General features: G+C 36.3%; 6 protein-coding genes and 1 long non-coding RNA gene across 9 annotated transcripts; 5 read left to right on the plus strand and 2 right to left on the minus strand.

Annotated features, from left to right (window-relative positions):
* Positions 1–308: 308 nt before the first annotated feature.
* Positions 309–2,023, minus strand: LOC126670378 (divinyl chlorophyllide a 8-vinyl-reductase, chloroplastic). The gene has a single exon (XM_050364091.2). The coding sequence runs from the start codon at positions 1,922–1,924 to the stop codon at positions 686–688; it is 1,239 nt and encodes a 412-aa protein (XP_050220048.1). The 5' UTR covers positions 1,925–2,023; the 3' UTR covers positions 309–685.
* A 923-nt stretch (positions 2,024–2,946) lies between these two features.
* On the plus strand, positions 2,947–11,832 carry LOC126669855 (uncharacterized). The gene is made up of 5 exons (XM_050363421.2): positions 2,947–3,080; positions 9,628–9,671; positions 9,769–9,900; positions 10,117–10,365; positions 11,294–11,832. The coding sequence occupies exons 1-5, from the start codon at positions 3,050–3,052 to the stop codon at positions 11,570–11,572; spliced, it is 735 nt and encodes a 244-aa protein (XP_050219378.1). The 5' UTR covers positions 2,947–3,049; the 3' UTR covers positions 11,573–11,832.
* On the plus strand, positions 7,049–7,473 carry LOC126669856 (uncharacterized). Its single transcript, XR_007638580.2, has 3 exons — positions 7,049–7,110; positions 7,191–7,278; positions 7,360–7,473. It is a non-coding gene; the product is annotated as an uncharacterized LOC126669856 (long non-coding RNA).
* Positions 8,049–9,155, plus strand: LOC126669852 (pollen-specific leucine-rich repeat extensin-like protein 2). The gene is made up of 3 exons (XM_050363420.1): positions 8,049–8,096; positions 8,167–8,307; positions 8,383–9,155. The coding sequence occupies exons 1-3, from the start codon at positions 8,070–8,072 to the stop codon at positions 9,091–9,093; spliced, it is 879 nt and encodes a 292-aa protein (XP_050219377.1). The 5' UTR covers positions 8,049–8,069; the 3' UTR covers positions 9,094–9,155.
* Positions 11,833–13,079: 1,247 nt separating the features above from the next.
* On the plus strand, positions 13,080–17,156 carry LOC126668946 (uncharacterized). 2 transcript variants are annotated; one of them, XM_050362206.2, is made up of 4 exons: positions 13,080–13,365; positions 13,448–13,585; positions 16,195–16,449; positions 16,594–17,156. In XM_050362206.2, exons 1-4 carry the CDS (start codon positions 13,264–13,266, stop codon positions 16,858–16,860), a joined length of 762 nt encoding a protein of 253 aa, XP_050218163.1. In that variant the 5' UTR covers positions 13,080–13,263; the 3' UTR covers positions 16,861–17,156. The 2 variants fall into 2 exon arrangements, with proteins under 2 accessions (XP_050218163.1, XP_050218164.1); XM_050362207.2 differs by having other exon boundaries at positions 13,448–13,573.
* A 155-nt stretch (positions 17,157–17,311) lies between these two features.
* Positions 17,312–19,931, minus strand: LOC126668945 (uncharacterized). Of its 2 annotated transcripts, none has more exons than XM_050362203.2 (9): positions 19,667–19,931; positions 19,477–19,589; positions 18,792–18,964; positions 18,557–18,650; positions 18,274–18,385; positions 18,069–18,157; positions 17,824–17,909; positions 17,658–17,722; positions 17,312–17,520 (listed from the first exon to the last, which is right to left on the minus strand). In XM_050362203.2, exons 1-9 carry the CDS (start codon positions 19,896–19,898, stop codon positions 17,411–17,413), a joined length of 1,074 nt encoding a protein of 357 aa, XP_050218160.1. In that variant the 5' UTR covers positions 19,899–19,931; the 3' UTR covers positions 17,312–17,410. The 2 variants fall into 2 exon arrangements, with proteins under 2 accessions (XP_050218160.1, XP_050218161.1); XM_050362204.2 differs by having other exon boundaries at positions 19,477–19,583; positions 19,667–19,930.
* A 1,384-nt stretch (positions 19,932–21,315) lies between these two features.
* On the plus strand, positions 21,316–23,126 carry LOC126666749 (1-aminocyclopropane-1-carboxylate oxidase homolog 1-like). The gene is made up of 4 exons (XM_050359610.2): positions 21,316–21,964; positions 22,066–22,152; positions 22,231–22,552; positions 22,712–23,126. The coding sequence occupies exons 1-4, from the start codon at positions 21,438–21,440 to the stop codon at positions 22,964–22,966; spliced, it is 1,191 nt and encodes a 396-aa protein (XP_050215567.1). The 5' UTR covers positions 21,316–21,437; the 3' UTR covers positions 22,967–23,126.
* The last annotated feature ends 1,787 nt before the right edge of the window (positions 23,127–24,913 follow it).

Raw genomic sequence — 24,913 nt, forward strand, 5'->3', positions numbered from 1 at the left:
AAATGTTTGATCTTTCTAAGTAGTGTTGTCGTGTGTTCAGTTCAGAGTAAACCTAGAGGTTTCTTTGGTAGTGAAGTGTAAGTTTTGTTCCTACAAGTTTGATTTATTATTTTTGTTTATAGTTTCACTCAATTTCTTAAATGCTATGACTATATTTCTATCACTTGAATCTAGACTATTCTAAAATACGTAAACACTCGACTCAAGTTCAAGTACATAAGCCAACCACAGCATGAAACAACTCAGAGAAGCACAAATTTAACATCATGACACCAACATAATTGATTTAGTTAATATACACTACGTAATAAGAAAACAAAACGTTAAAACGAGAAATGTCTTAACAGGAAACAGTATATTTTACGAGAATGAGTTATACACATATAGAGTTTCAGATGTGTTTTGGAAATGGAAATAAAACGCAGAAAGGTAGTACTCAGAAAAGTTCTCGTCCAAGATATAATATACATAAACAGAGTTATAGACTACAAGTGAACATGAGTGGCAAAAACAGGTAGCAGCCTGTAACAATTTTTAAGCATTTCTCATTACAGGAATAACATTTACAAAAGAATCACAATTCACAGAGGAGCAATAAGGGTTTAGAATAGCAGCTTGCATACCTTTAAATGCGCCGTATTAGAAAATTGTCCGGACTCTATTTAGCATTGAAATATGCAGCAATTCAGAAGATTGTTTGTTCACCTAGTTCTTGACCAGCCATTCCTTCTCTCAGAACCCTTTCAAAGAATTCTTCCAATGTATCCTTCCCATAACTTGGCGTTTTCTCAGCACTATAATCACCCGTCTCAGGATCAAGAATCAGCATACTCTCAGCCGCGTAATACCTTCCAATTTTGCCAAATTCAGCCGCGTCTTCCATCGAAGGAAAGATCTTAACAAGAAAATCAAGAACTCCAATAGCAAAATCCATTATCCCAATAGGCACTTTCAAGAACTGTGGCTTCTTCCCCAACAGTTTAAACAACATTTCCCCTTGTTCTAACGGCGTCAACGCCTTCCCCGGACCTCCAATAGGCAAAACCTGATTAACTTTATCATCACTCAACACGCAATCCGCAATAAACGAAGCCAAATCTTGCTCGCTTATCGGCTTACACGCACACAACTTCCCGTCCCCAAACATAACATAAGGCTTCCCATCTTTAACCAACTCAACCTGACCACCCAAACTCTTAAAGAAAGCAGTTGGCCTCACAATACTATAACTAAACCCCCCACCATCTTCCGCTTCCCTCATCAATTCCGCCTCGAATTTCAGCTTAGCCCGCTGAAACTCGAGCAGGGGCTTCTGCACACAAATTGCAGACAGCAACACAAAATGCTGAGCTCCAAATTTTCTACCAGCAACAAGACTATTCTTGGTTGCTTCATAGTCAATCTTCCATGAATCTTTAACACCACCGCTACGACTAGCTAAGCAAGAAACAACAACATCAACTGAAACACCAGATTCATTCAAAGATTTCTCCAGTTCATCTAACTTAGTCACATCAGAGAAACAAATATTAGCTCCTTTTAACTGATTAACAGTCTCTTCCTTACTGTTTTTACCTTTGATTCCGTTTCTTTCTCGAGCAACGGCTATGACATTAAACCCTCTGTTAACCAATTCTGTTACTACAAATTTGCCAATGTACCCAGTTGAACCAACTACCAGAATGTTAATATCTTTTGGATTCTTGGTTCTGAATGAAGATTGGGACAACTCTGAAGTTGTTGCTGAAGCTGTAATGTGATTGTAATGGTTTTGTCTGTTGGTTAACTTAAAATGCTGTGATAAAGAAGAAGACAGAGAATTTACCTGGATTTGGTTGATGAATTGTGATGAGAATTTAGTTTTGGAAGTTTGAAAAGTTGGTGAAATGTGAGTGAATATATTTGAGGAGAAACAGAGTGACATTTTTTCTTACTTGGTTCTTGAAAATAATGAGAAATTAAAGAACTTTGATCAAGAAAGTGAAAAAGGAGTGCTGAAAAGATCAGCGAGAAAAGGAAAAAATGTAAGGCTGGTAATGGAAAACAAAAGGGTATTCTTCAATCTCTGAAATTTCTAAAAAAATATCAGATTGGTCCTTGTGTTTTTATTTTATGTCATTCTACTCCTTGTCGTTTGGGTATTATTTGACAAGCAGAACCCCACCACCCAGACTTTCTGTCGTTCGAACGAAGATTATAAACTTTTTTTCTCTGCCGTTTGTTAAATGAGCAAAACGTTATAACACTTTCAAACAAACGACAATAATTTAGGGTAAAATTAAACAAAACACTTACGGTCAGCAAATAGCATGTCGTCTGATTATGGTTCAATTTATAAGTACTGTACATTTTGTTTTTGAAACCAAAGTTCGTTGCGGTTTCTAAACTTGAACATCAAAATTAGTTAACTCACTTTTAGTAGTTTTAATCGAATAAAAATAATATTATCTTTTAGGCTAATCACCAAAAAACCACCTACCTTTTAACCCATTTTCAGTTGCACCTTAACATTGCAGTTTTTTCAACTGCACCCTAATTCGCACATTTGGGTTTCAATTCTAATCTAAAAATCAAATTGGACTCTTTTTCACTCGGGAAAAATTTATAGAAACTTCTTATAAAATACTTGTTTGAACTCTTCTCCATACAAAAAAATAAAAATTGATGACTGATTTTAATTTTTTTCAAATGGAGAAAAGATCAATTTAGTACTTGATGGTGGAATTAAAAACTAAAGGTGCGAATTAGAATGCAGTTGATAAAATTGCAATGCATTTAAAAATGGGCTAAAAGTTTGGGGTTTTTGGTGATTAAGCCTATTTTTTATATTTATATTAATTAATAAAAAACTCTTTAATTAAAATTGGATCATTGACTCTGACGCATAAGTTCACGGATCAAAATTATCCTTTGGTCGTTATATTTTTGGGGTCAAACTGGTTGAATTAGCAACAAGTTGATGGGGGAAATGATCAGATCATTGAGTGTCTTCTTTATATGTGGAAAGTACTAAAATCATCAAAAGGCGTTGCCAAAAATCAAACAAGAAATGAAACAAACAGAGAGCACAATACAGAGCTCTCTGCCTCTTGGGTTTTTGACAAAAAAGTGCCCCTACCCAATTAATATTTATGGTTTTGTGTCCCAGGCCACAAAAATTACATTTTTGTGCCTGGGGCCCACGCTGCCCGCAAACAGCCATTGCGGGCAGCAATATTGCCCGCAATGGCTGTTTGCGGGCCAGTTAATCACCCTGATTAAGGGTGATTAACTGGCCCGCAAACAGCCATTGCGGGCCAGTAATTAAATTCCCTGCCACATGGCAGGGAATTTAATGTCGCCCGCAATGGCTGTTTGCGGGCGACATCCCCTATTTAAGGGGGGTGTGTGGTGAAGTTTCACCACACTTACACTTCAAATCAAACATAAAAAAAAAGCTTAATCGGATTTGGAATAATTTGGCGGATTTGGAGTAATTTGGCGGATTTGGAGTAATTTGGCGGATTATTTTTGGAGCTTAATCGGATTATTTTGGAGCTTAAAATTTTATTATTATTATTTTGCGAGGACTACAAGAGGTAAGTCCGTATTACTTTTTATTTTTTATAGCTAATTTTTTTAATAAATAATAAATATGTATTGTTAGATTTAGAATAATAAATGTGTATTGTTAGATTTAGAATTTAGTTAATATTAGATTTAAAATTTATATTATTAAATTTAGATTTAGAATATTAAAACGATTTGTATGAATATAAAACACAAAAACATTATAGAATGAACATTACTCATAAATATTTGATATAATATATAATAGTTTGATTAAAATGTGGACGATTTGCTAAATAGTTAAATAAATTAATTTAAATTTTTAAATAAACTGTTTATAAATTGTTAAAAATATTACTTTATAAATATATATGTAGAAATTACTTTAATATTAATTAAGCCTAGAAATGTACATTTGTAGAAATTACTTTAATATTAATTTATTACGCATGTTTGTAGTAATGGCGTCAAACACCATATTATTTGTGATATGGTGTGATGGTAGCATCATAAACTCCCCTCGTGGAGTTGAATATTTGGGGGGTAGATATGTTCATGTGCCGATTAATGGAAGAATAAATTTTGGGGAGTTGGCCGAAATCTGTAGAACGGCAGTATCTACTAGTGTGAGCCCTCCGGAGGTGACGAAAATTTATTTTCGGCTACCTCATGTTGAAAGGTACGAGATATGTTCATACTCGTTGTTCGAAGTGCAAGATGACCAACACGTATTTGCGATTCTGAACCAGACAGCTCGGATGCCGACGTTGAACGTGTTAGAGTTCTACGTGGAGTATCATATTTCGGCTTCTAATGAAACTTCGATGCAACTAGATTTATGTTCTAGTGAGTCTGAGAGAGGCAGTGTGGAAGAGGAAGAAGATGAGCACTATGATAGTGAGGAAGAGGATATGGAGGATATTCTAATCGCTGAACAACCAAGTAATATTACACATTACCAGTCTCGACTTCCGCAACACATACGATGTGTCGATCTCTGTGACTTTGATGTGGACGAGACATGGGAAGCGCCGAACATTGAATGGCAGCGTGGGATGGAATTTCAAACCGGGATGATTTTCTCGAGTCGATTGGCTGTGCGAACATGTGCCATTACTTATTCGGTTGATAATGGACGAGAGTTTAAGAGTCGCCGGACAACAAAAACAACACTGGTCCTAGTTTGCAAGCATCGAGAAATGTGCGATTGGTGGCTGCGGGCCACCCTGCTTCAGAAAACCAACACATGGACGTTGACGAAATATATAGGGCCACACAAATGCGATATGCTAGCGTCAACTCGTAACCACAGAAATTTCGGAATTATTCAAATTGCCGATTTTATTAAGAGTCAAGTGTTGGGGCAGCGTGATATTCGGATTAAGACGCTTATGGCAGGAATTTTAGAATCCTTAGGACTGGACCTTCCATATAAGCGGGTGTGGTATGCAAAGGAGAGAGCAATTAGCAGCGTCTACGGGGACTGGGAATATAACTACACGCAAATCACGAAATTCATGGATAATGTGGTCGAAGTGAATCCTGGATCCTTTTGGCATGGTGAAGGTATGAAAATAAATCACTTTTGTAAATTTAATATGTAATTAAATTTACATTATATCCTAACTATATCCATTTTAAACAGGCCGACTAACTGATTGCGGTGGGGTGCAATGTAGAATTTTCAAGCGAATGTTTTGGACCTTCTTTCCGATGGTTGACGGATTTCCATTTTGCAAACCAGTTCTATTCATCGACGGGACGCACTTATATGGTAAATACAAATTGCATATGTTGATAGCGTCGGCGGTAGATGGCAACAACCACATAATGCCAGTGGCGTTTGCAATAGTTGAGTCCGAATCTAGTGAGAGTTTTGAATATTTTTTGAATCATCTTGGAGATCAAGTCATTCGCGACCGAAAGGTGGCCATTGTATCAGATCGTGCTCCCGGATTAATATCGGTTTTGAGGCGTCCGGAATGGGAAGGGATTGATCATTTTTTCTGTATTCGGCATTTAATGGCTAATTTCCACACTCATATCAGAAATAATGATATGAAGTTGCTGGCTGAGAAAGCAGGTATTTTGCTGTCACTCGTCAACATTTCTGGTTATTGAACCAAAAAAGAGTATAAATTTTGCATTAACAAATACCTCATATTAACGTGTAGGTCGGACTTTTCAAGAGAAAAAGTACGAGCGATACATGGCCACTATGGCAATAAGATCTCCGGCGGGGTATGCTTATTTGACCGATGAGAGATATCTTAAGAAAGAACAGTGGGCTTTGTGTTGGGACATTAAGGCGCAAAGGAACGGTGTAATGACGACGAACTACGCCGAGTCCATTAATGCAACTCTAAAGAATGTAAGGGGGCTTCCAATCACATCGATGATAGAGGCTATCTTTGACAGACTCAGCGATATGTTCGTCAAGCGTTGGGAAATGTATAAAGGGATAATCGGCAAAGGCGTCATGTTCACTCCGATCTGCAACACGCATCTGAAAAATGCAACATTAAAGGCCCGCACACATAAACTCAAGAAATATAACCCGGACACCCTGACTTATCGAGTGATTACAAAGAAAGACAATTTTCGAAGAAAGGGAGGAAATACTCAGAAGGTCAACCTTCAAATGATGAAGTGCACGTGCGGGAAGTTCCAACACCGCCAGATCCCTTGCTCCCATGCCATGGCAGTCATTCAACAAGAAAAGTTAAACCCTCACAACTACGTAGGGTGGCGGTACCAAACCAAGAATGCCATACAAGCATGGAATACTCAATTTAATCAATTACCTACCGACGAGCTGTGGATTGGTTCTCGGGAGGTGCCATTTATTCCAGACATTAACTTGATAAGAAAGAAGGGACGACCGGTAAACCAAAGGATTAGAAATGATATGGACCAGACCTACAGAGAGGACAGCGACCCTAATTTTTGCAGTAGATGTAGTATCGCCGGCCATAATGCTTCGACTTGTACTAATTATCCTGATATGTGAATTGTAGAAAATCTAAATAGCTGCTCTTTTGAAATTTAAAGTCTTAGTAGTTGCTCTTGCAAATTTTGATGTTATTTGCATTTTGCATTGTGTAATATATAGGTATGAGTTCGTCAAGACGTCAAAATTCTTCGACAATTCAAGTTGTGCAGAAATATGAGGATCATTTTTGTGAAGTTTGGTATGGAAAAAAACGGGCTTTTCAAAATAGCCCAATCCATCCTTGCATGGATAAATCACAAGCCGGACATATATTTGTTGGTCGGCACACAAAAAATTTGAATGATTTTGGAAACGTTGTTGTTTCACCTGAGCCTTCGTGGGGAAAGTTGTGGGAACGCAGATGCGAGATGGAGGCCTACTGTGATTTTCACAGCATTTCTGTACCGGCGGCAATATCCGCAACAATTTCGAGAAACACGGAAACGTCAATCCAATTATTGATGGAACGCCTTCAGATTGAAATACATGTGATGTCTTTACGGCTCAAGACCATTCAGGCCGAGGTTGAGATACCCGGCCATCACACCGCACTTACCGTTGGGTGACAGGTACATCATTTTATTAATACTTACATGAACAATTATTTGTAATTTTTAATTTTTTTATTAACAATGTTGTACTTGCGCAGATGGGCGGGTCCGCTAGATTTTCGACGGGTTCTTCATCGCAATCTGGATGCCATGAGATTAGCACTAGATGTATTACGTTACTCGGATGTGAGTTATTTTGGAAACCTTTATTTTATAGTTATCAATTTGCACAACAACATTGCTAAAGTCTTTATTTTATAAATGCAGATCGATTGGCAACCATACACCGAGGATGTTATCAGCCAGCTACATCCTTATTTTTTGGATGGTGCTCAGTTCTGGCGTGCTCGCGTGCCACTGATTTACTATCATATTATCGAGTGACACCAGCCGGATAGGGTGATGGCGCAGTTTGGTTTGCTTCAGCCTATACCTGAGCCACCTTCCCAGCTCCACATCCACCACACTGTCCAGTTTCGGGGGAGCTCAAGCTTCCAAAACACATTTAGCGAGTATGTCGCGATTTGGGACTCCAGGGAACTGTATGTGGTCCAAGGCCCGTTGCTGGACCATCCGCCCCACTTCCATTCAGAGTACATGGAGTGGTACAGACGCATCAGTTGGAGATGGATTACCCATCACGGAGCAGAGACTGGATCAGCTGTATGTAATCTACATAATTCTAATTTAAATTTTCTTTTATTTAATATGCTAACTGACTTTCTATTTTAATTTTTTTTCAGCGTGATGCCATGGAGAGGATTCGCTTACAGTCAGAGGCAGGGTCAAGTATTGGTACTTACGCTCGTAGTTACCAGTTAGGCACCATGGAGGACCGGAGGGACACACAGTGGCCACCCCCAGAGCCTGCTGTTCTGCCACAGCCCTTGCCTCATATAGATCCCCCGACGGTCGACGTACAGCGTATACGAGGTCGTCGTCGGGATAGAGTCAGACCTCACGAGGCGACGCGCGAGATGGCAGAGAACCCTATGCCACCCCCAGTACGTTTTAATCTAAAATTTTTTTATTGAATATTAAATCAATAATTCTAATAAACAATTTGTTTTTTAGGTCGACTTTCACGGAGATACTGAGGATTTCGTCCGACAGTATTACGGGTCTACGACGTATTATGGGAGTACCTCAGCGCAGACACAGTGCCCACCAGCTGCATCATTTTCGGTACCACCTACGGACCCTCTCCCGGCACAGGTACGTTTCAATCTCAATTTAAATATTTTCCAAATTAATATCAATTATAATAATTATTAATTTCTTTTCTTTCAGCATGATTTCTTTGGGGATACCGAGGACTTCATTCGCCGCTATCCAGCTTCGTCTTTTACGGTACCGCCTGCGTCTGTACCCTATGTAGGCCCGTCATTTGGGGAGGCACAGTACATCACGCCGCTGGCCACTCCTCCTCCACAGTTCTCACAGCATCCGGCTTCTGCTTTTACCCCGTTCCAGGCGACTCAGACGGCGCAGACACCTCCTCCTCAGACACCTACGTATTTGCCGACTGTTCCTGTATTTGACGATTCTTGGAACTTTAGCTCCCTGACCACTCCTCCCTCACAGCGGTCCCGACTTATGGAGGGGGGCTACATTCCGATGCTGCCAGGTCAAGATCCGGGCTCCTCTTCTCGCCCGACTCAGAGTCCCTCCCAGATGCATTTTTCTCTGGATGATCCTTGGATCAACAGTTTGGTTCAGGACCCACAGCCGTTTTGTGACTTCCAAGGAATGCAGGCTCCTTCTTTTTCTCTGGGATTAGGGTTAGACCCCTCCTCACAGGCTCCTGCTCCTGAGGTGGATGATGATGACGAGATTGAGGATGTGGCCAGTCCAGTCGCCGATAGTGGAGAGAGAAGCTCCGGACCAGATGGAAGACGTTACCGCCGTTTGACTGATAGTCAGACGAGTCGACGTGTCAACAGGGGTTACGACATGAGGACACGCTTACGGAGTCCTGATAGATCAGACTTTACTGAGTAGTTTTGTTATTTTTGTACAATTTTAAATTTTTGCATTATTAATTTATTTACGGTTACTTTTAATTGTGTTGTATGGTTTTTATATATTTATGTATAATTTCTTTTTAATTTATTTTTATCGCTTAAATATTACTCGGAAAGACGCTCAATTCCTTTTAAATATCGAAATATCGAAATTGTAGATAATTTTTATTTATAATATTTCAATTTTTAGTTGTGAATTTTTTTTAAAAAATTAAAAATATAATAATTTGTTTTTTTTTTAAATTCTGCTGCCAATGATTGGGGAGAGAATCTCCCCAATCATTGGCTGCTTAAGCAGCCCGCAATTAGCCATTGCGGGCTGCTTAAGCACTTAATCCAGCTGTTAATCAGCTGGATTAAGTGGCCCGCAAACAGCCATTGCGGGCCAGATTGCTGCCCGCAATGGCTGTTTGCGGGCAGCGTGGGCCCCAGGCACAAAAATGTAATTTTTGTGGCCTGGGGCACAAAACGGGAAATATTAATTGGGTAGGGGCACTTTTTTGTCAAAAACCCCTGCCTCTTGATATCGCCCTCAAAATTGCCTTATCTCTCGAGGTTCAACTTCTCTGCTTCTATACTTTTATTTCTTCAATAAAGTTTATATCCATCTTTTTTAAATTGATTACAAATTCTGTTTCTTGAAACTTGTAAGGTATCAGATGTTTGTAAATTAGGCAGTTGCTCTAAGTTTTGGAGAGAGCTATGCGGGTCTGATTGCTTATGGGAGTCTCTTGCTAGACAAAGATGGCCTTCAATTCCTTCTCTCCAGAACTCTTCCAACAAGGTTATTTTATTTCTTGATAAACAAGTTATATTTTTGTATTTCCAGCTTTCATGCTTACAAATTATGTTAAAAGAAATTAGCCCACATGGTATTTTTGCAAGAATTGAATTCTTGAACTTTGTTGCTGCTAATTTATTCTGTATCAAACAAAATCTTGATGCTTTTGACTGGATTTTTTTTTTCTTGATTTGGTAATTGTAAGTTTTGTGATATTAGGATTGGAGGGAGATTTACATAAAGATGCATAACGAAATGGAGAGCAAAGCTACTGATGTGATCGAGTTCGTGAAGCATTGTTCTTTATCTCAGTCACTTGAGGCTGGAGAATATTCTAAGGCCATTGAATATTTGAACTCGATGCAGTTATCGTTTAGAGATGTTCAGATGTTTCTTCTCAAGCCTAGGCTGAATGTGGTGACTAATTTGGTCGGCTTACACTACTGCATTTTCTGCCTTAAAGTGCAGGTAAGTGAGTTTTTTTCTTGCATTTTGTTGTTGTTGTTAGAGATAATCAAATTATTGTTAGAGTCTCATCTAACGGTTTAAACTCTAGAGTGAAGTAGTTGTTTGGTAAGAGTCTCTTTGATCGATTAGTCTAGAATTCCATCCTTAGAAATCCTCATTTGGTTAATTGAAATATTTCAGTATAAGGTAAGATGGACTTATGTGTTTGTTTATTGACGCTTCAAGCCTCGTGGGCATTTTTGCGTGCGGAGTTTGTTAAAGATAATAAAACTAGTCTCACCTAATAGCTTGAGCTCTTAGATGAATTGGTTTGACACTTGTTTTGTTTTTCCCAATTGGTTGCGCCTTGTGATAAAATGGACGCGTATATGGCTTGTTGCACAGTCTGTTTTGTTCGTTTGTGACCATCTCTTGAGTTCTTGAAATGCTGATGCTGATGTAAGCCCTTTGTGTTAAATTACTTTCATAGATAGCTCAAGTTTCATACCTAGCTACAATCCAGAAAATTTGTGGAGCTTCGGAAAGATTCAAGAAAAATATTTATGTTATTGAATTGGTTAGTCTATGGTGTTACAGTAGAAGCTTTTTGAACTGGATTCTGTTGCAGTTCAATTGTAGCTTGGAGACACATTTGATCAATTTTATTGAGCAGCGAAGAAATCATTTCCAAGCTCTAGTTCACAGTCTTCTTGTCATAACTAGCCTACCTATGAGCAACAGCCACAACTAATTATTTATGCTATTATTACATTGTCGGTATTTTGCTGTCTAGAGTTTTGGCTAAGGCAATGTTCCAAAAAGGGTGAGCTCTAATGAAGGCACTAGTCAGAAACTAAAATATTATGTCATACATGCATATGGCTATGATATGCCGGTCTTGTATTATATATATTCCTAGGCTGATATCTTAACGTAAAACAATCGACAGGCGGAGCATCTCATGGAAGCAATCCTGAATTGCAGGATTTCAGAGCGAAAAGTCTGTGTAAAATGGTGGAAGCTCGGAAGATGGTCACGCGGGTTTCGGATGAGGGATGAGTCTCATTCTCGCAATGTATCTTTGGCAGATCTTATGACAGACAAGGGGAAGGAGGTTTTACCGGTCCTTCAACGAGGCGCCATCCATGAGGTCTTACGTGTCGAAATATGCATGTCTACTGCTACATCTTCTCCATGGCTTTGTCAAAGCTCACAGATCCAATTTTAGGAGGACAGAAACTGCAGAGCTTCTCTTCTGTTAGGCAAAGTTCTCATTGCCAATCCTGTGAGTGGAATACTTTTATCACTTCGTAATGCAGCATACTTGTTTTATACTATGTAAAGAATGAAAAGAGTGCAAATGTGATCCCTTCATGTATATATAAGCTTGTGTCTGTAATGTGCATTTGTAAATTGTACAAGTCTGTATGTATATTTTTATTGTAAAATCCGTTATATATTAATAAAGATTTGGAATATATTTCTCAATTTATTAGGATATTAAACATTCCAGTTCGAACTTCATTTTTTTATAAAAAGATCACCGAGTTATTATATTTTGTTACAGCGGAAGCGGAAGGTCACTCATATAAATACACCGTTTTGCTTACATGAAGAGCTGGAATTATTTAAAAAGATATAACTTGGTGACCTTTTTTTAATTTATGATAAGTTCAATAACTTTTTTATAACAAAATCTAACCGAATTTGCCGAAGTGACCTCCTATTGTAACAAAAGTTATATCACAATGATATTATTGTAACAAAATGAAATTTAGTACCATTTCTATTTTATTTTTTTATAACACAATGATATTATTGTAACAAAATGACATTTAGTACCATTTCTATTTTTATTTCTTTTGCTAAAGGTAGAATTACACTAGGTTAAATGTTAGTTGTTAGTGTTAAATTTTTCAGAAAATACATTTTTTCAGCCTACTGGCTGGCAGAGAGGTGGGTCGAACCCACGCCCACATGCAGATGTACAGTGAACTGTGGCCTGCCGGGGCAACTGTCACTTGCTAGTACCATTTCTATGATTACTGAACTTACAACACAAGATGTTGGGTAATTGATTTTGGAGGTCACCGTACTTTTTAAAAATTGCAAAATGGTGACCGAACTTCAAAACGTAACATTTTAGTTACTATACTATTTGATTATGTTAAGATAGAAGGATTTTTGGTCACCGAAGAAAAATATTTTGAGTCGATTTTTTGTTAATTGTATGTATATATGAAATTTAAGATATTATTTGTCATAAATAATCAAAATTTGATTACTACATATGTATAATTTGACCGTAAAACACTTAAAAACCTTCCAAAATCACATATTTGAAAGTTTAGTAACCATTTTGTTACGTTTTGAAGTTCGATCACCATTTTGCAAATTTTGAAAAGTACAGTGACCCCTAGAATCAATTACCCCAAGATGTTTAATATCCCAATTTATTGCATCAAGTCCTCATAAATAAATGGATAAAGATGACTTCAAAAAAGGATAAAAATGTAGGCTACGTGTCAAATCAATTTTTGGTTCGGTTTGTTAGTAAGTTTATCAAAATTTTATAGATTTCAGGAAAAAAAGATTTGATTTGATTTTTTAATTTATAAAAACTGAATAATATTTTTTTTAAATTAAAAATCAAATTTAAATCAATGGCAAACTAAAGTATATAAACCTTCTTCTAAAAAAAAAAGTATTTAAACCTTCAGATTTTTATGCATCAAACGTTGTGGTAGGAACATTGGGAATATTATCAAAACAAAAAAAAACATTGGGAATGAATAGTGAGTAGTGAGAAGCATGAGAAATATAGTGTGCGGTGTAAGAATGACATGTAGACTAAAGTACTGACAAGTATTTTCTCGTCTTCTTAAATCTTTTTCTTTCTCTAAAAAGATTACCGAGAAAATGAAGCAGACAGCCATTAATATTAATAGTATCACCACCACCTCTACCATGATCACCTCACTTCCCTTTGACATCGCTATCAAAATTGCCCTCTCTCTTCAGGTTCACTTCAATTCTTCAGCTAATTTTACTTTTTTTTCTAAACTTTTTTTTTCTTGAATTTTTTGTGATTGTTTAAGAACAGGTTTTAGATATTTGTGCATTGGGTAGCTGCTCTCGTTTCTTTAGAGATATTTGTGCCTCTGATTGCTTATGGGAGCCTCTTGCTAAAGAACGGTGGCCTTCGCTTTCTTCTGGTTCTTCTACGATGGTACGGATAAAGGTTGTTCCTTTACTTTTATCTGTTTTTAATGTTAAAAATGAGAGCTATCCACTTGTTTATTGTTAATCTAGGTAGCACGGATATGGAAAATGAGATATTTTGGACACGGATATGGAAAAACGTCTTTATTTTAAGGTTTTCTTATGCTAAAATTGAAATTTCGTGTTTGAAACGCTAAGTGTCCGACACGGAAAGAAACCTTGATTGAGAAGGGACACTTGGACATAGACAGTCACTGCATTATTTTGAGGTTTTTTTTTATGTTAAAATTGATGTTTCGTATTTGAAACGCCAAATGTCAACATGTTTTCTGAAACCCGGAATGTTGATTGAGAGTGAATATTTGGACAGAAACACGGCAAAACTGCGTTGTTTTAAGGGTTTTTTATGTTAAAATTGAAGTTTTGTGTCTGAAACGCCCAAGTGTCCGACATGTTTTCGAGACGGAAAACAGTGATTGAGAAGTGTCTGTGCTACCTAGTCGTTGACTTTGTGATTCATGTGCGCAGAAACAACCTATTTGATGCATGTAAAAAATAGGTCATTAGCTAATTGGTTTTGTTCACACGTATTTGGTGAATTCCACTATCTTTACATTTCTGTTTTGCACCTTGAATTCTGTTTCTAATTCTGTTATTAGTTTTTGGCTGTATTGTGTGAGCTGGCAGTGAAGAGAGAGTATTGCAATTCTATAAATTGCAGCCCTTATCATTGTATTCAGATATGAAATGAATTAATGAAATTGCTTCTTCTTATTTGATATTCTTGTTTATCTCTTTTCCTGCAAGTTTCTTCCCTTTCTTATTCTATTTCTTATCTTCTGAAATTCTACTCATAACATTTGGTATCAGAGCAGTCCATCCTTAGATCTGCTTTTCCCTAAAAATATCCAAACCCTACATATCCAAACCCCAAATATCCAACATCATGTCTGTAGCTGATAACACTAGAAATCAAGAACAGAAAAAAATGGAGGAAACCATGAAAAACTTTGCCAGAGGATTGGTTCAAGAGAGCAACAAGAAACAGGAGGAAACCAATAGAAAACAAGATGAGCACAACAAGAAATTTGAGCAGCACATGGTTGGGGTGAGTAATGAGCTCAAAGAGCTGAAAAATATGTTATCTTCTCTTTTATCACCATCTCAAAGAAACTCTACTTCTGCCTCACCCAGCCTCAACCCATTACCAAACCCGATCAATACTCAAACCCAACCTGCATATATACCCTCCTATGCTAACATCATCAACAACCCACAACAGACCCATAACCAACAATACAACCCCAATACTCAACAGACTTATACCCACCAATACAACAATGCTAACACATACCAAATGGCCACCAGATTCACAAAAGTAGAGTTTCCTAAGTTTGATGGAGATGATTTTGAGGGATGGGTGTTTAAATGTGAGAGGTTCTTCCAGATAGATGTTACTCCTATGTCTGCAAAAGTTAAGCTGGCAGCAATACACATGGAGGGTAGGGCGTTGCAATGGCATTAATCTTTTGTTAAAAACAGAGGTGGAGGGGAGGAACCACCATGGGAAGAGTATGTCTCAGCCCTCAGAGTACGGTTTGGGCAGCAGGTTTATGAAGACCCTATGGCTGATCTGAAAGGGTTAACTCAATCAGGTGATCTGCACTCATATATGGAAGAATTTGATGTTTTGTCTCATAAGGTCACCTTGACTGAAGGATATGCTCTCAGTTGTTTTTTGAGTGGACTCAATGATGAAATCAAAATTCCTTTGAGAATGTTGGGACCTAAATCGCTGCAGCAGGCCTATGCTTTGGCAAGGTTACAAGACTCATACATCACAGCTACTCAAAATTCTAAAACCAACTTCAATAGATCAAACACCTCCACCCACCTTCCTTCTCAAACCCCTAAACCCCCGTTACTACCTACCCCTGTCACTCCCCAAACAAACTTCCAGCAACCAATGAACAATGGTGACAAACCCTTCATGAGAACTCGTAGATTATCTGATGCTGAAATCAATGAGAAAAGAGCCAAGAATTTATGCTTTTGGTGTGATGAAAAATTTTCACCTGGTCATTCATGTAAAAAGAAACAACTACATATGATTGTAGTGCAAGATTTTCCAGAAGATGGAATGGGAAATGATTGTCAATGGTATGAAGAGGGTGTTGTGGACAATGGTGAAATAGCAAAATAGAAAGTGACACTGGAGTTTTTTGCAGCAGCAGACTTAACCTTGAGGACAAGGTTGTTTTAAGGGGAAGGGATTGATGCATGTAAAAAATAGGTCATTAGCTAATTGGTTTTGTTCACACGTATTTGGTGAATTCCACTATCTTTACATTTCTGTTTTGCACCTTGAATTCTGTTTCTAATTCTGTTATTAGTTTTTGGCTGTATTGTGTGAGCTGGCAGTGAAGAGAGAGTATTGCAATTCTATAAATTGCAGCCCTTATCATTGTATTCAGATATGAAATGAATTAATGAAATTGCTTCTTCTTATTTGATATTCTTGTTTATCTCTTTTCCTGCAAGTTTCTTCCCTTTCTTATTCTATTTCTTATCTTCTGGAATTCTACTCATAACACTATTTTATTGTTTTTTTTTAATTCGGCGATGCAGGGATGGAGGGTGATTTATGTAAGGTTGCACAGAGAGATGGCTTATAAAGCCATGGTTGTGGTTGAGTCTGTAGAACATTCTTCTTCTTCTCGGGATGGCTCACTTGAAGTTGGGCACTATCATAAAGCAATTCAAGATTTGACATCCATGAACCTTTCTTTTAAAGACATTCAATTTTTCCTTTTCAACCCTAACTTGAATGTGCTGCTTCATTTGGTTGGCTTGCACTATTGTGTAACTAGCCTTAAAGTACCGGTAAGCTCTCTCTGTCCTTAATAATGTTAATAATTGGCTCTATCAAGTGTTGAGAATTATTCACATACTTGAAAGAGTTATTGAGATTATTAAAAATGATATAGTGTTTGTCAAATGCTTGGTGTCTGATATGTGAAAATGTAGGCTGGGGATATTATGGAAGCACTCGTGAGCTGCAAAATTTCAGAACGGCGGGTGTGTGTAAAATGGTGGAAAATTGCGACGTGGTTTTTTGGGTTTCACATGAGGGAAGAGCCTCATTCTCGTAGGGTACGTCTGGCTGACTTTATGATGGACAAAGGGGAAGACATTCTTAGAATTCTTGAAAAAGGTGCTGTTCATGAGGTCTTCCGTGTTGAGATATGTGGTTTAAATGCAACAACTACTGAAAGGTCTTGCCGGAGTTCATAGAGCTAACATGAATCTTTCATGTTTCAGCAATTCAAAAAAAAAAAAACTTTCATGTTTTAGAGAAACAGAGTCCTGGGTGCTTCCGAATAATCCTGCCAAGTAATGTGAAGAACCGGTGCAGCTGTGAGTGCTGTATGTCCATAATGTGTGCAGCTTTACGATCATTACTTGTGGAATTGTCAGCTTTACATATTTGTATTATCATGTAGTCTCGGTATGTATTTAGTTCATATTAGCTCAAGTTGTGGTGTTTAGTAAAAAGTGTTTAAATTAAACATTTTATATGGTTGGTGCTACTACTAACTTGATCTTGCTATGAACTTACCATAGGTTGCATAAGTAGCCAAGAATCTAGGTTTCATCATAGAGCACTAGCATTTTATAGGAACTTTTGACATGTAATTTTTAATTGAAATGAAGCTCCTCAGGTTCTATAAGAAGTTACAGAAGATGAAACTGAAGATAATTTTTAAGTATAGGAATTAGGACCGATAAAATTTAGTATTTCACTATGTAGATGAAGGCATACAAAAGAGTTCAATAGTGCGAGTTAGTCCGATACTCCAAGAAAATGAGCAAAGCTAGGGTATTTCGGCTCCCATCCTACATCTGCTCTAGTTTTCGAGTTGTTCAATCTTTTGCCCAATGGATCATTGGTTCCTGGATTAACAAGACCAACAATATGAAAATTTTAAGAGAAATAAATAACAAATATTGTTTCAAAAAAAATAACAAATATAATAGAAGTTCCTCACTTGAATGAGTGAGTGTATTGAGATTCAAATCACACATTGTACCTGTAAAGGCCTCAAACTTTTTACTGAATTTCCCACTTTTAGCAACCAAATCCATAACTTCTTGCCTGCATTATGAAATTCCCACAAGCAGAACAAAAAAATACAGTTTTATTTACTCAACTCATTCATAATAAGATCACTGTCGAAAGTAGATAGTTATGTATACCTAGATACGGGATGGTTGTCACAACCTAAGAATATACGGCCATGGAAATTCTTCTTTAAGATTGCAACAGAGAGTGAAGCTGCATCCTGTTACATTAGCACGTGAATCGCAGCCAAATGTGGAATTTATTATTACTATGCATCACCATTAATGATAATAATAACACAAAGACAAGAATGCAGTAATGGAAAAAAACATCTCGAAGAAATGCATAATTATTGTAAGTAAACGAGCTATGTATTTACCTCGTAGTGTATAAGATTCAAGACGTGATCTGGACGAATATCAACTATGCCCTTCTCCAACCAGTACGTATGTGCACCTCTATCTGCTTTGTTTGACCAGTTAAGGTTATATATATGTAAAGCGGATTTCCATGCAAAAGAAAATTCAAAACTATCAATCCTAATTTACATACAATTTTCACAATCCTAAGACTAAGAAAGGATATATAGAGCCCTGCCAATCTAAGAACAGAACCGCCACTCTCTACAACTACTTTTTCTGCTTTTAGTAGCACATCCGTCCTGGGGCTTCTCCCAATTGGAACTACTGGAGTATCCTGATAAGCATCACACATTACAATTTATGTTACAGTCTACGGGAGTTTGAGAGTTTCCACATCGATTACGCGAGTAAGGATATTCATTAGTCGTGTCGACATGCTGACAGTATGAACAGAAAAGCCCCCTTATAAAAACAGACAAGGAGAAAAGCGATCTAGATGCATCACCTCATCACATTGTCCATTGTCATTGCAATCATATGGTGCAGAGCTTGATGTAAATAAGAAACAACCCTCACCATTCCAGCTCAAAGTAGCTTCCCTGGCAGACCAACGGCCCAAAGCAAACGCATAAGGGAAAATGAAAGCCATGTCACAAATTTTACAACATTTTGTTACAGATTTCTGCATTTCTCAAATATATCAACTCCCATAAATATCTGCATTCCATATGTATTATTACCTGACATCGCCAGGATAATCAGATGTTCGGGAGGGAGGAGCACAAAAAATAACATAAGGAAACTGATGAGCTGGTTTGGTTTCCTTCAAAGATGGATTAATCCCCATTTTAACCAACTCGTCGTGGTGATCTGTAGTCATAGTTTGCCCATAAACTTGACAACTTGGATGTTCCTGTTCAGCAACTCATCGACACATAGATATAGACTTTAAACCAGACAAAAAAACTACATAAACCCTCCTTAACACAAAGCAATGTATTTGAGGCCTCAACATCAATTAATTATACAATTAACAGCTTAAAAACAGCAACCCATAAAAAAAAAATCAATATTTAGCATATAACCATAAAATTAAGGCTTAGTTGCTTTAAAAATCACAAACTTTTGCCTATTTGACAAATTTAACAGAAACTTCTAATTTTTGCAATGTCGGAAACCAACTTTCAATTTTTTTCAATTCGGAAGACGGGTCAATTCTCCACTAAAAATTGTTTATGCGGACTGTTACATCAGCATTTTTTAAATAGAAAATTGACCGGCGTTTTGAATTGCATAAAAAAATAATAGTTCATGTTTTAAATTGACAATATTAAAAGTCCTTATTAAAATTACAAAACAGCAACTAAGCCTAAAACTAATGAATTAAAACAGAATTAGGTAAAAACACAAAAATCAATAACTTACCTGGCGCCATTTTTCAGCTACCAAACGACCAAGAACACCAGGACCAACAATCAAAAGATCATGTTCTCCAACAATACTGGAAGACTTAGTATCCAATTCCTCATCGGCTGCACCTTCAAGAAGAAGAACAATCCACAATTAATGAAAAATTCACACGATTGTCGACAAAGTAAAGGAAAAAGAATGGTACCCATTGTAGAAGAAGCAGAGACTTGAAATGGGTTAGCCATAGAATGAGATAAGGATGATGATAATGGTAATGTTAGTTTATGGGCAAGTGGATTATTGTTTCTATTTCTAGAGAAAGAAAGCAAAAAAGAATTAGAAGGGAATTTCAAGAAATAATGGCGAGCTACTACTTGTAAACTATGAGGCCTGATTGATGGGCAGAGCCAAGAAATGGAACCCATACTCTGAGACATTGAAAAACTAAAACAATTACAAACTCTGGGTAGGTATGTATGATTTATGGGTTAGTTTTGTGGGGTTGACCTTTATAAAGACAACCAATCATTGAACTACAAGTGGTGTAGTTATAGGGTTTTGGCTTTTGACTGTAAATTTCTAGGGCCGTTGATGTAGAGGTAGACCTGGCCACGGTTCCGGAACTGCCGGTTTCGATTTATGTGGACGGTTCACGGTTTTAAAAACTGCGGTCAGCCGGTTTACGATTCCAATTTTGATCGATTTACAATTTTTTTTTAAAAATCAATTAGACACTATTATATTGCCCATTTTTTATTTGTTAACAGCTCTATTTAATACGGTAGTGAGGCATAACAGCAGTGGTTAGGTCCTCCAAGCACATTTCTAAATAAAATATATATAATAATTATATCTAGAACTATATTCTTTTAAAAAAAGCTTTATCTAATACAATCAAATATATAACCCCAATCAAGGAAAATGCATAATTCAGTGTCTTTTGTTATCAACTTTCTTTTAATTTTGCAATTATATAGCCCTAATCTAGGAGAATGTGTAAAAGACAATCTTTTGTTACCAACTTTTCTAATTATGTAATTATATAACTCAAATTAAAAAGAGTGTGTTAATGGCAAATATTTTTCTTATTACTAAAAAAATATAATCAAATGTTGATATTTATTTTACGGTTCACAATTGAAACCGGCGATTTGGATTCCACAAAAGAGGAAATTGACATGAAACTTGTTCTTTTCTAATTTAAAGACCGTTCATACCAACTGTGAATTTGATCGATTTGTGTTGAATTTGATCGGTCTAATTACAAATAGATTTTAAACCTGAAAGCGTCATGTTGCCATGTTCATATTAATCGTCTTTTTTTCGGTATGGTGGAATCCCTATTTAAAAGAGCAACATCATACTTTTTCAATTTTTAAACTAAAATTTTATTTTACATAATAAAAATTGTTTCTTCAAATAATTAACTGTAGTAAGTATACAATGTTCTTTATATGAAATAAGGATGGAGTCTTAAATCTAATGAAGGTAAGCATTAGGTGAAGTTGTGAGTAGTAAGTATAATTTCAGCATCGAGAACTATCCATTCCTTGAATAATTCGAAGAAACCTCTCATTTTATAGCAAGCTTTGAATAAAATAAAATTCAGAGTGCAATGAGATCTTTGCAATGTGAGGAGAATTTGTTTTTGGTTGAATTCTGGCTGGGAAAAAAATGTGTGTTTGGTTCAAATTGCAATAGCTGATATTCCCTCTTTTAAAATGGGTTGTGCAATAAGTTATTATGTTGATTATAACCACAATTGGGACTGGGATAAATTCTCCCATTTACTTCCTTAGATCGGCATTAACGTAAATTGTTCCACTTTAGTAATGTTAGGGTTATTTTTGAGACTCGAAAAACATTAGGGGGCCATGTGAGCCACAGAGTAAACATTAGGGTCATTTTTATACCTTATCCCTTATCACTAAACATAACTATTTTCTGTAGCTCTGTTTCATTCAAGAACAAACAAAATGAAGTCCACATTTGAGCCTGAATATTGCCGATCAAGTGAACTAAAAGCTTTCGATGATTCGAAAGCCGGTGTTAAAGGACTCGTCGATGCCGGGATTACCAAAATCCCTCGAATGTTCCATCAACCTCCTCATGCTTTACACAATATTTCATATGCTCCTAAGAATTCAGTTTCCAGGTCCAGCTTTCCCATCATAGATCTTCAAGGAGTCGAAAATAGTTCAGTTTCACGTAAGGAGATTATCGAAAAAGTACGAAATGCATCGGAGAGTTGGGGATTTTTCCAAGTTGTTAATCATGGGATTCCTATCCATGTTCTTGAGGAGATGAAGAATGGAGTTCATAGATTTCACGAGCAAGATACGGATCTGAAAAAGAGATACTATACTCGCGATTCAACTAAAAAGGTGCGTTTTAACAGCAATATTTATTTGTATAGATCACCAGCAGCTAATCGGAGAGATACGTCGGGTTTTCAAATCGCTCATCATCCTCCAGAACCTGAAGAGATTCCAGCAGCTTGCAGGTATGCCCTGCAGGCTGCAGATTCACAATTAATCTAATTTGGTTTTCACTCTCGTGACTTAACTAAAAATGTAGTTTTTACTGCAATTTTGATCTGTATAGTTCACCAGCGGCAAATTGGAGAGATACAATGGCTATTCAAATGGCTCCTCATCCTCCAGAACCTGAAGAGATTCTAGAAACTTGCAGGTACGCGACAGGATAGTTCGAAATCAATTTAATTTGATTTTTAAGTTATAAATCTGATTACTCATAAAAAAATTGCAGAGATATAGTGATGGAGTACTCTAAGGAAATAATGAAATTGGGAAATTTAGTGTTTGAGTTATTTTCAGAAGCTCTTGGTTTGAAACCTAATCACTTGAAAGAGATGGATTGCGACAAAGGTCTTCTTGTTTTGAGCCATTACTACCCGCCGTGCCCTGAGCCGGAACTAACCATCGGCACAAGCAAACATGCTGATAATGACTTCCTGACTCTGCTCCTCCAAGATCATATCGGCGGCTTACAAGTCCTCCATCAGAATCACTGGATTGATGTTCCTCCCATGCCCGGTGCCATAGTGGTTAATATCGGAGATCTTCTACAGGCAAGTTCCTTTATATGAACTATATTAAATAAACGAAACCAATCACTTTCGAATTGATAATAGTTTGATTTTTTGTCAATTCGGTCCAATGCACATTTTGCTTATAGCTTAATTTTTTAGCACATTTGGCTCAACTTGGATTTACTCGATGCTTTTCAGCTCGTATCAAATGATAAGTTTAAAAGCAGTGAGCATAGAGTGCTGGCGAACCGCGAAAGAGAAGCAAGAGTATCGGTGGCGTGTTTTTTTACGACAGCTCTATTGTCTGTATCGAGACGTTATGGACCTATTACGGAGTTATTATCGGAAAAGAATCCTCCTAAATACAGAGAAACCACAGTTCAAGAATTTGCTGAGCACCATAATGCTAAAGGCCTTGATGGAACTTCTACTTTGCTTCATTTCAAGCTTTGAAAAATAGCACTGATAGTGATCAACGTGTATACGGGGCTAGCTTACAAAATTGATATTTTATGTACCAGCTGAAGTTTGTTGAAATGGTTAGTTTGCATCGTGAATTTGTAAGCAAGATATATAACAAACTTTATGAATGTGATTCAGTCGAATTAATTCATGAGCTATTTGAGATTGATTAAAAATATTTGAAATTAATTGATATTAATCAAGTTGAAGTTAAATTAATTATTTTGAGTATTAAAATATTCGCCTAGATAAGTTGGCGAGTCTACTTGAATTACATTTAATTTACTTTATGTTATTTATAACAATACATGTTTATAATAATATTCTTATTTTTATATTAACATTTAATTTTTTTAAGTATTTACATTGATAATAAAATTGAGTCAAACTCGAATCTCGTTTACTCTATTGAATTTGAATTCCTAAAATAAACCTTGATCAAATTCGTGTTTTAATTTGAGCTCCTAAATTAAAATTCAAATCTTGATTGTTGATCAAATAAAGCTCGATTTCAGAAAACTATACGGCTATGTTGAGCTTATAAGGGCATTTGTAATGATATTTTTTAGGCTTAATCACCCAAAAAATATCAAACCTTTACGTCTTATGTCAGTTATAGCAAACTTTTAAAATTAATCAGATTTAGTCAATTTTGTTATATTCTTTTTCTTTTTCAGCTATTTTTAAATCGAACTGGATTTTTTTGCTCACATGTCATCCATGTCAATTTCAACTAAGCAAATTAGGTGACATAGCAACATCCTAAATCACTAATTCAAATTAATCAAACCACATGATGAGCCACATAGTAACCCAAATAAAAGTAAATTATTCAAAATCAAATCAATAATAAATTAATTATTTAAACTCATACCCAAAATTGGTGCATTTCATTTCATTACATGGAAAATATAATTTATTTTTTAGATTTATTTTATTAATTGATAAAAAATTATGGCCACATCTAATTGTTTTTATGCTCATGGTAATCAATACGTATTGTCCCCTTTATGTCTTTCACCTACTAAAATGAATTATGTCCATGTAGTATCATTTTTCCATGGAAAAAACACAATTAAACCTTAAATGCAAGTCTCAATGATATCACCAAAAAAATTGCTAGCATAGCTCCATTAATAATTTAATGGAGAGGTCCATTATTCCACTACATTATTTCATTTGATCTTTTTTTTTTTGCCCAAACCACTACATTATTTCATTTGATCAGTAATACAAAATGCTACTATGAGCGTCGGGTAGCGTTCTGTTAGACTGTAGATTTAGTTTTTCCGCAAACATTTTTTATTTTTAATGATAAAGATAATAAAAAATATCATAAATTTTTACATGAGAGTAGCAATTTTTGATAGAAAACTTTAATTTTCGAGATCCACGTGTCATAAACTCATTGGTATCATCAAGTAAGAAACTGCCGTTTCGCATGGTAGACCATTTCATTGTGTTCAGCAATCGGACCCAACACATAGTTGCCACGTAGATATAGAAAGCAAAGTTAGTATCGGCAGTCAAATGAACAAATGATCAATTCTCCCCTTCAACTTGACACTAAAAATAAAATATGTTAATTAAAAGAAAAACGGACAAAATTGTCAAAATATCAACAACTTATCTATTTAGGATCATTTTAATCCCTGAATATAATTTAAGACATGCATGATGCATTAAAAAGTGAATTTTATTTCTCATGAAAAATTACTTACGTATTATATGGTGTATATTTTTGAATCTTTTTTCTTTATCTATTTCTCACACCTTGATTTTTTTTCTTGTGTCCATACCTAACTCTATATAAACTTTTAGATCAATGCAAATTCACAATCATTATTCATAAGCAGGTTCCAACTAACTAGCTATCATAGAAAAACAATTTAATTCAAACCGCTGCGTAAAATGTTTGATCAATATAGTAATTACTTT

Source organism: Mercurialis annua, linkage group LG2, assembly GCF_937616625.2.
Source record: "Mercurialis annua linkage group LG2, ddMerAnnu1.2, whole genome shotgun sequence".
Lineage (NCBI taxonomy): Eukaryota > Viridiplantae > Streptophyta > Magnoliopsida > Malpighiales > Euphorbiaceae > Mercurialis > Mercurialis annua.

Bases quoted from the DNA above. Each gene is read 5' to 3' on its own strand.
- LOC126670378 (XM_050364091.2), bottom strand. From the start codon at position 1,924: ATGTCACTCTGTTTCTCCTCAAATATATTCACTCACATTTCACCAACT.
- LOC126666749 (XM_050359610.2), top strand. From the start codon at position 21,438: ATGAAGTCCACATTTGAGCCTGAATATTGCCGATCAAGTGAACTAAAA. The intron at 21,965-22,065 runs GTATGCCCTGCA...TGATCTGTATAG, and splicing joins GAGATTCCAGCAGCTTGCAG to TTCACCAGCGGCAAATTGGA. The intron at 22,553-22,711 runs GCAAGTTCCTTT...GATGCTTTTCAG, and splicing joins ATATCGGAGATCTTCTACAG to CTCGTATCAAATGATAAGTT.
- LOC126668946 (XM_050362206.2), top strand. From the start codon at position 13,264: ATGAAGCAGACAGCCATTAATATTAATAGTATCACCACCACCTCTACC. The intron at 13,586-16,194 runs GTTGTTCCTTTA...TCGGCGATGCAG, and splicing joins CTACGATGGTACGGATAAAG to GGATGGAGGGTGATTTATGT. The intron at 16,450-16,593 runs GTAAGCTCTCTC...GTGAAAATGTAG, and splicing joins TAACTAGCCTTAAAGTACCG to GCTGGGGATATTATGGAAGC.
- LOC126668945 (XM_050362203.2), bottom strand. From the start codon at position 19,898: ATGTCTCAGAGTATGGGTTCCATTTCTTGGCTCTGCCCATCAATCAGG. The intron at 19,590-19,666 runs GTACCATTCTTT...TTCTTCTTGAAG, and splicing joins CTCTGCTTCTTCTACAATGG to GTGCAGCCGATGAGGAATTG. The intron at 17,910-18,068 runs GTAAATACATAG...CTAATGTAACAG, and splicing joins TGAATCTTATACACTACGAG to GATGCAGCTTCACTCTCTGT.
- LOC126669855 (XM_050363421.2), top strand. From the start codon at position 3,050: ATGAAACAAACAGAGAGCACAATACAGAGCT. The intron at 9,672-9,768 runs GTTCAACTTCTC...GAAACTTGTAAG, and splicing joins AAATTGCCTTATCTCTCGAG to GTATCAGATGTTTGTAAATT. The intron at 10,366-11,293 runs GTAAGTGAGTTT...AACAATCGACAG, and splicing joins TTTTCTGCCTTAAAGTGCAG to GCGGAGCATCTCATGGAAGC.
- LOC126669852 (XM_050363420.1), top strand. From the start codon at position 8,070: ATGGCAGAGAACCCTATGCCACCCCCA. The intron at 8,097-8,166 runs GTACGTTTTAAT...TTTGTTTTTTAG, and splicing joins AGAACCCTATGCCACCCCCA to GTCGACTTTCACGGAGATAC. The intron at 8,308-8,382 runs GTACGTTTCAAT...CTTTTCTTTCAG, and splicing joins CGGACCCTCTCCCGGCACAG to CATGATTTCTTTGGGGATAC.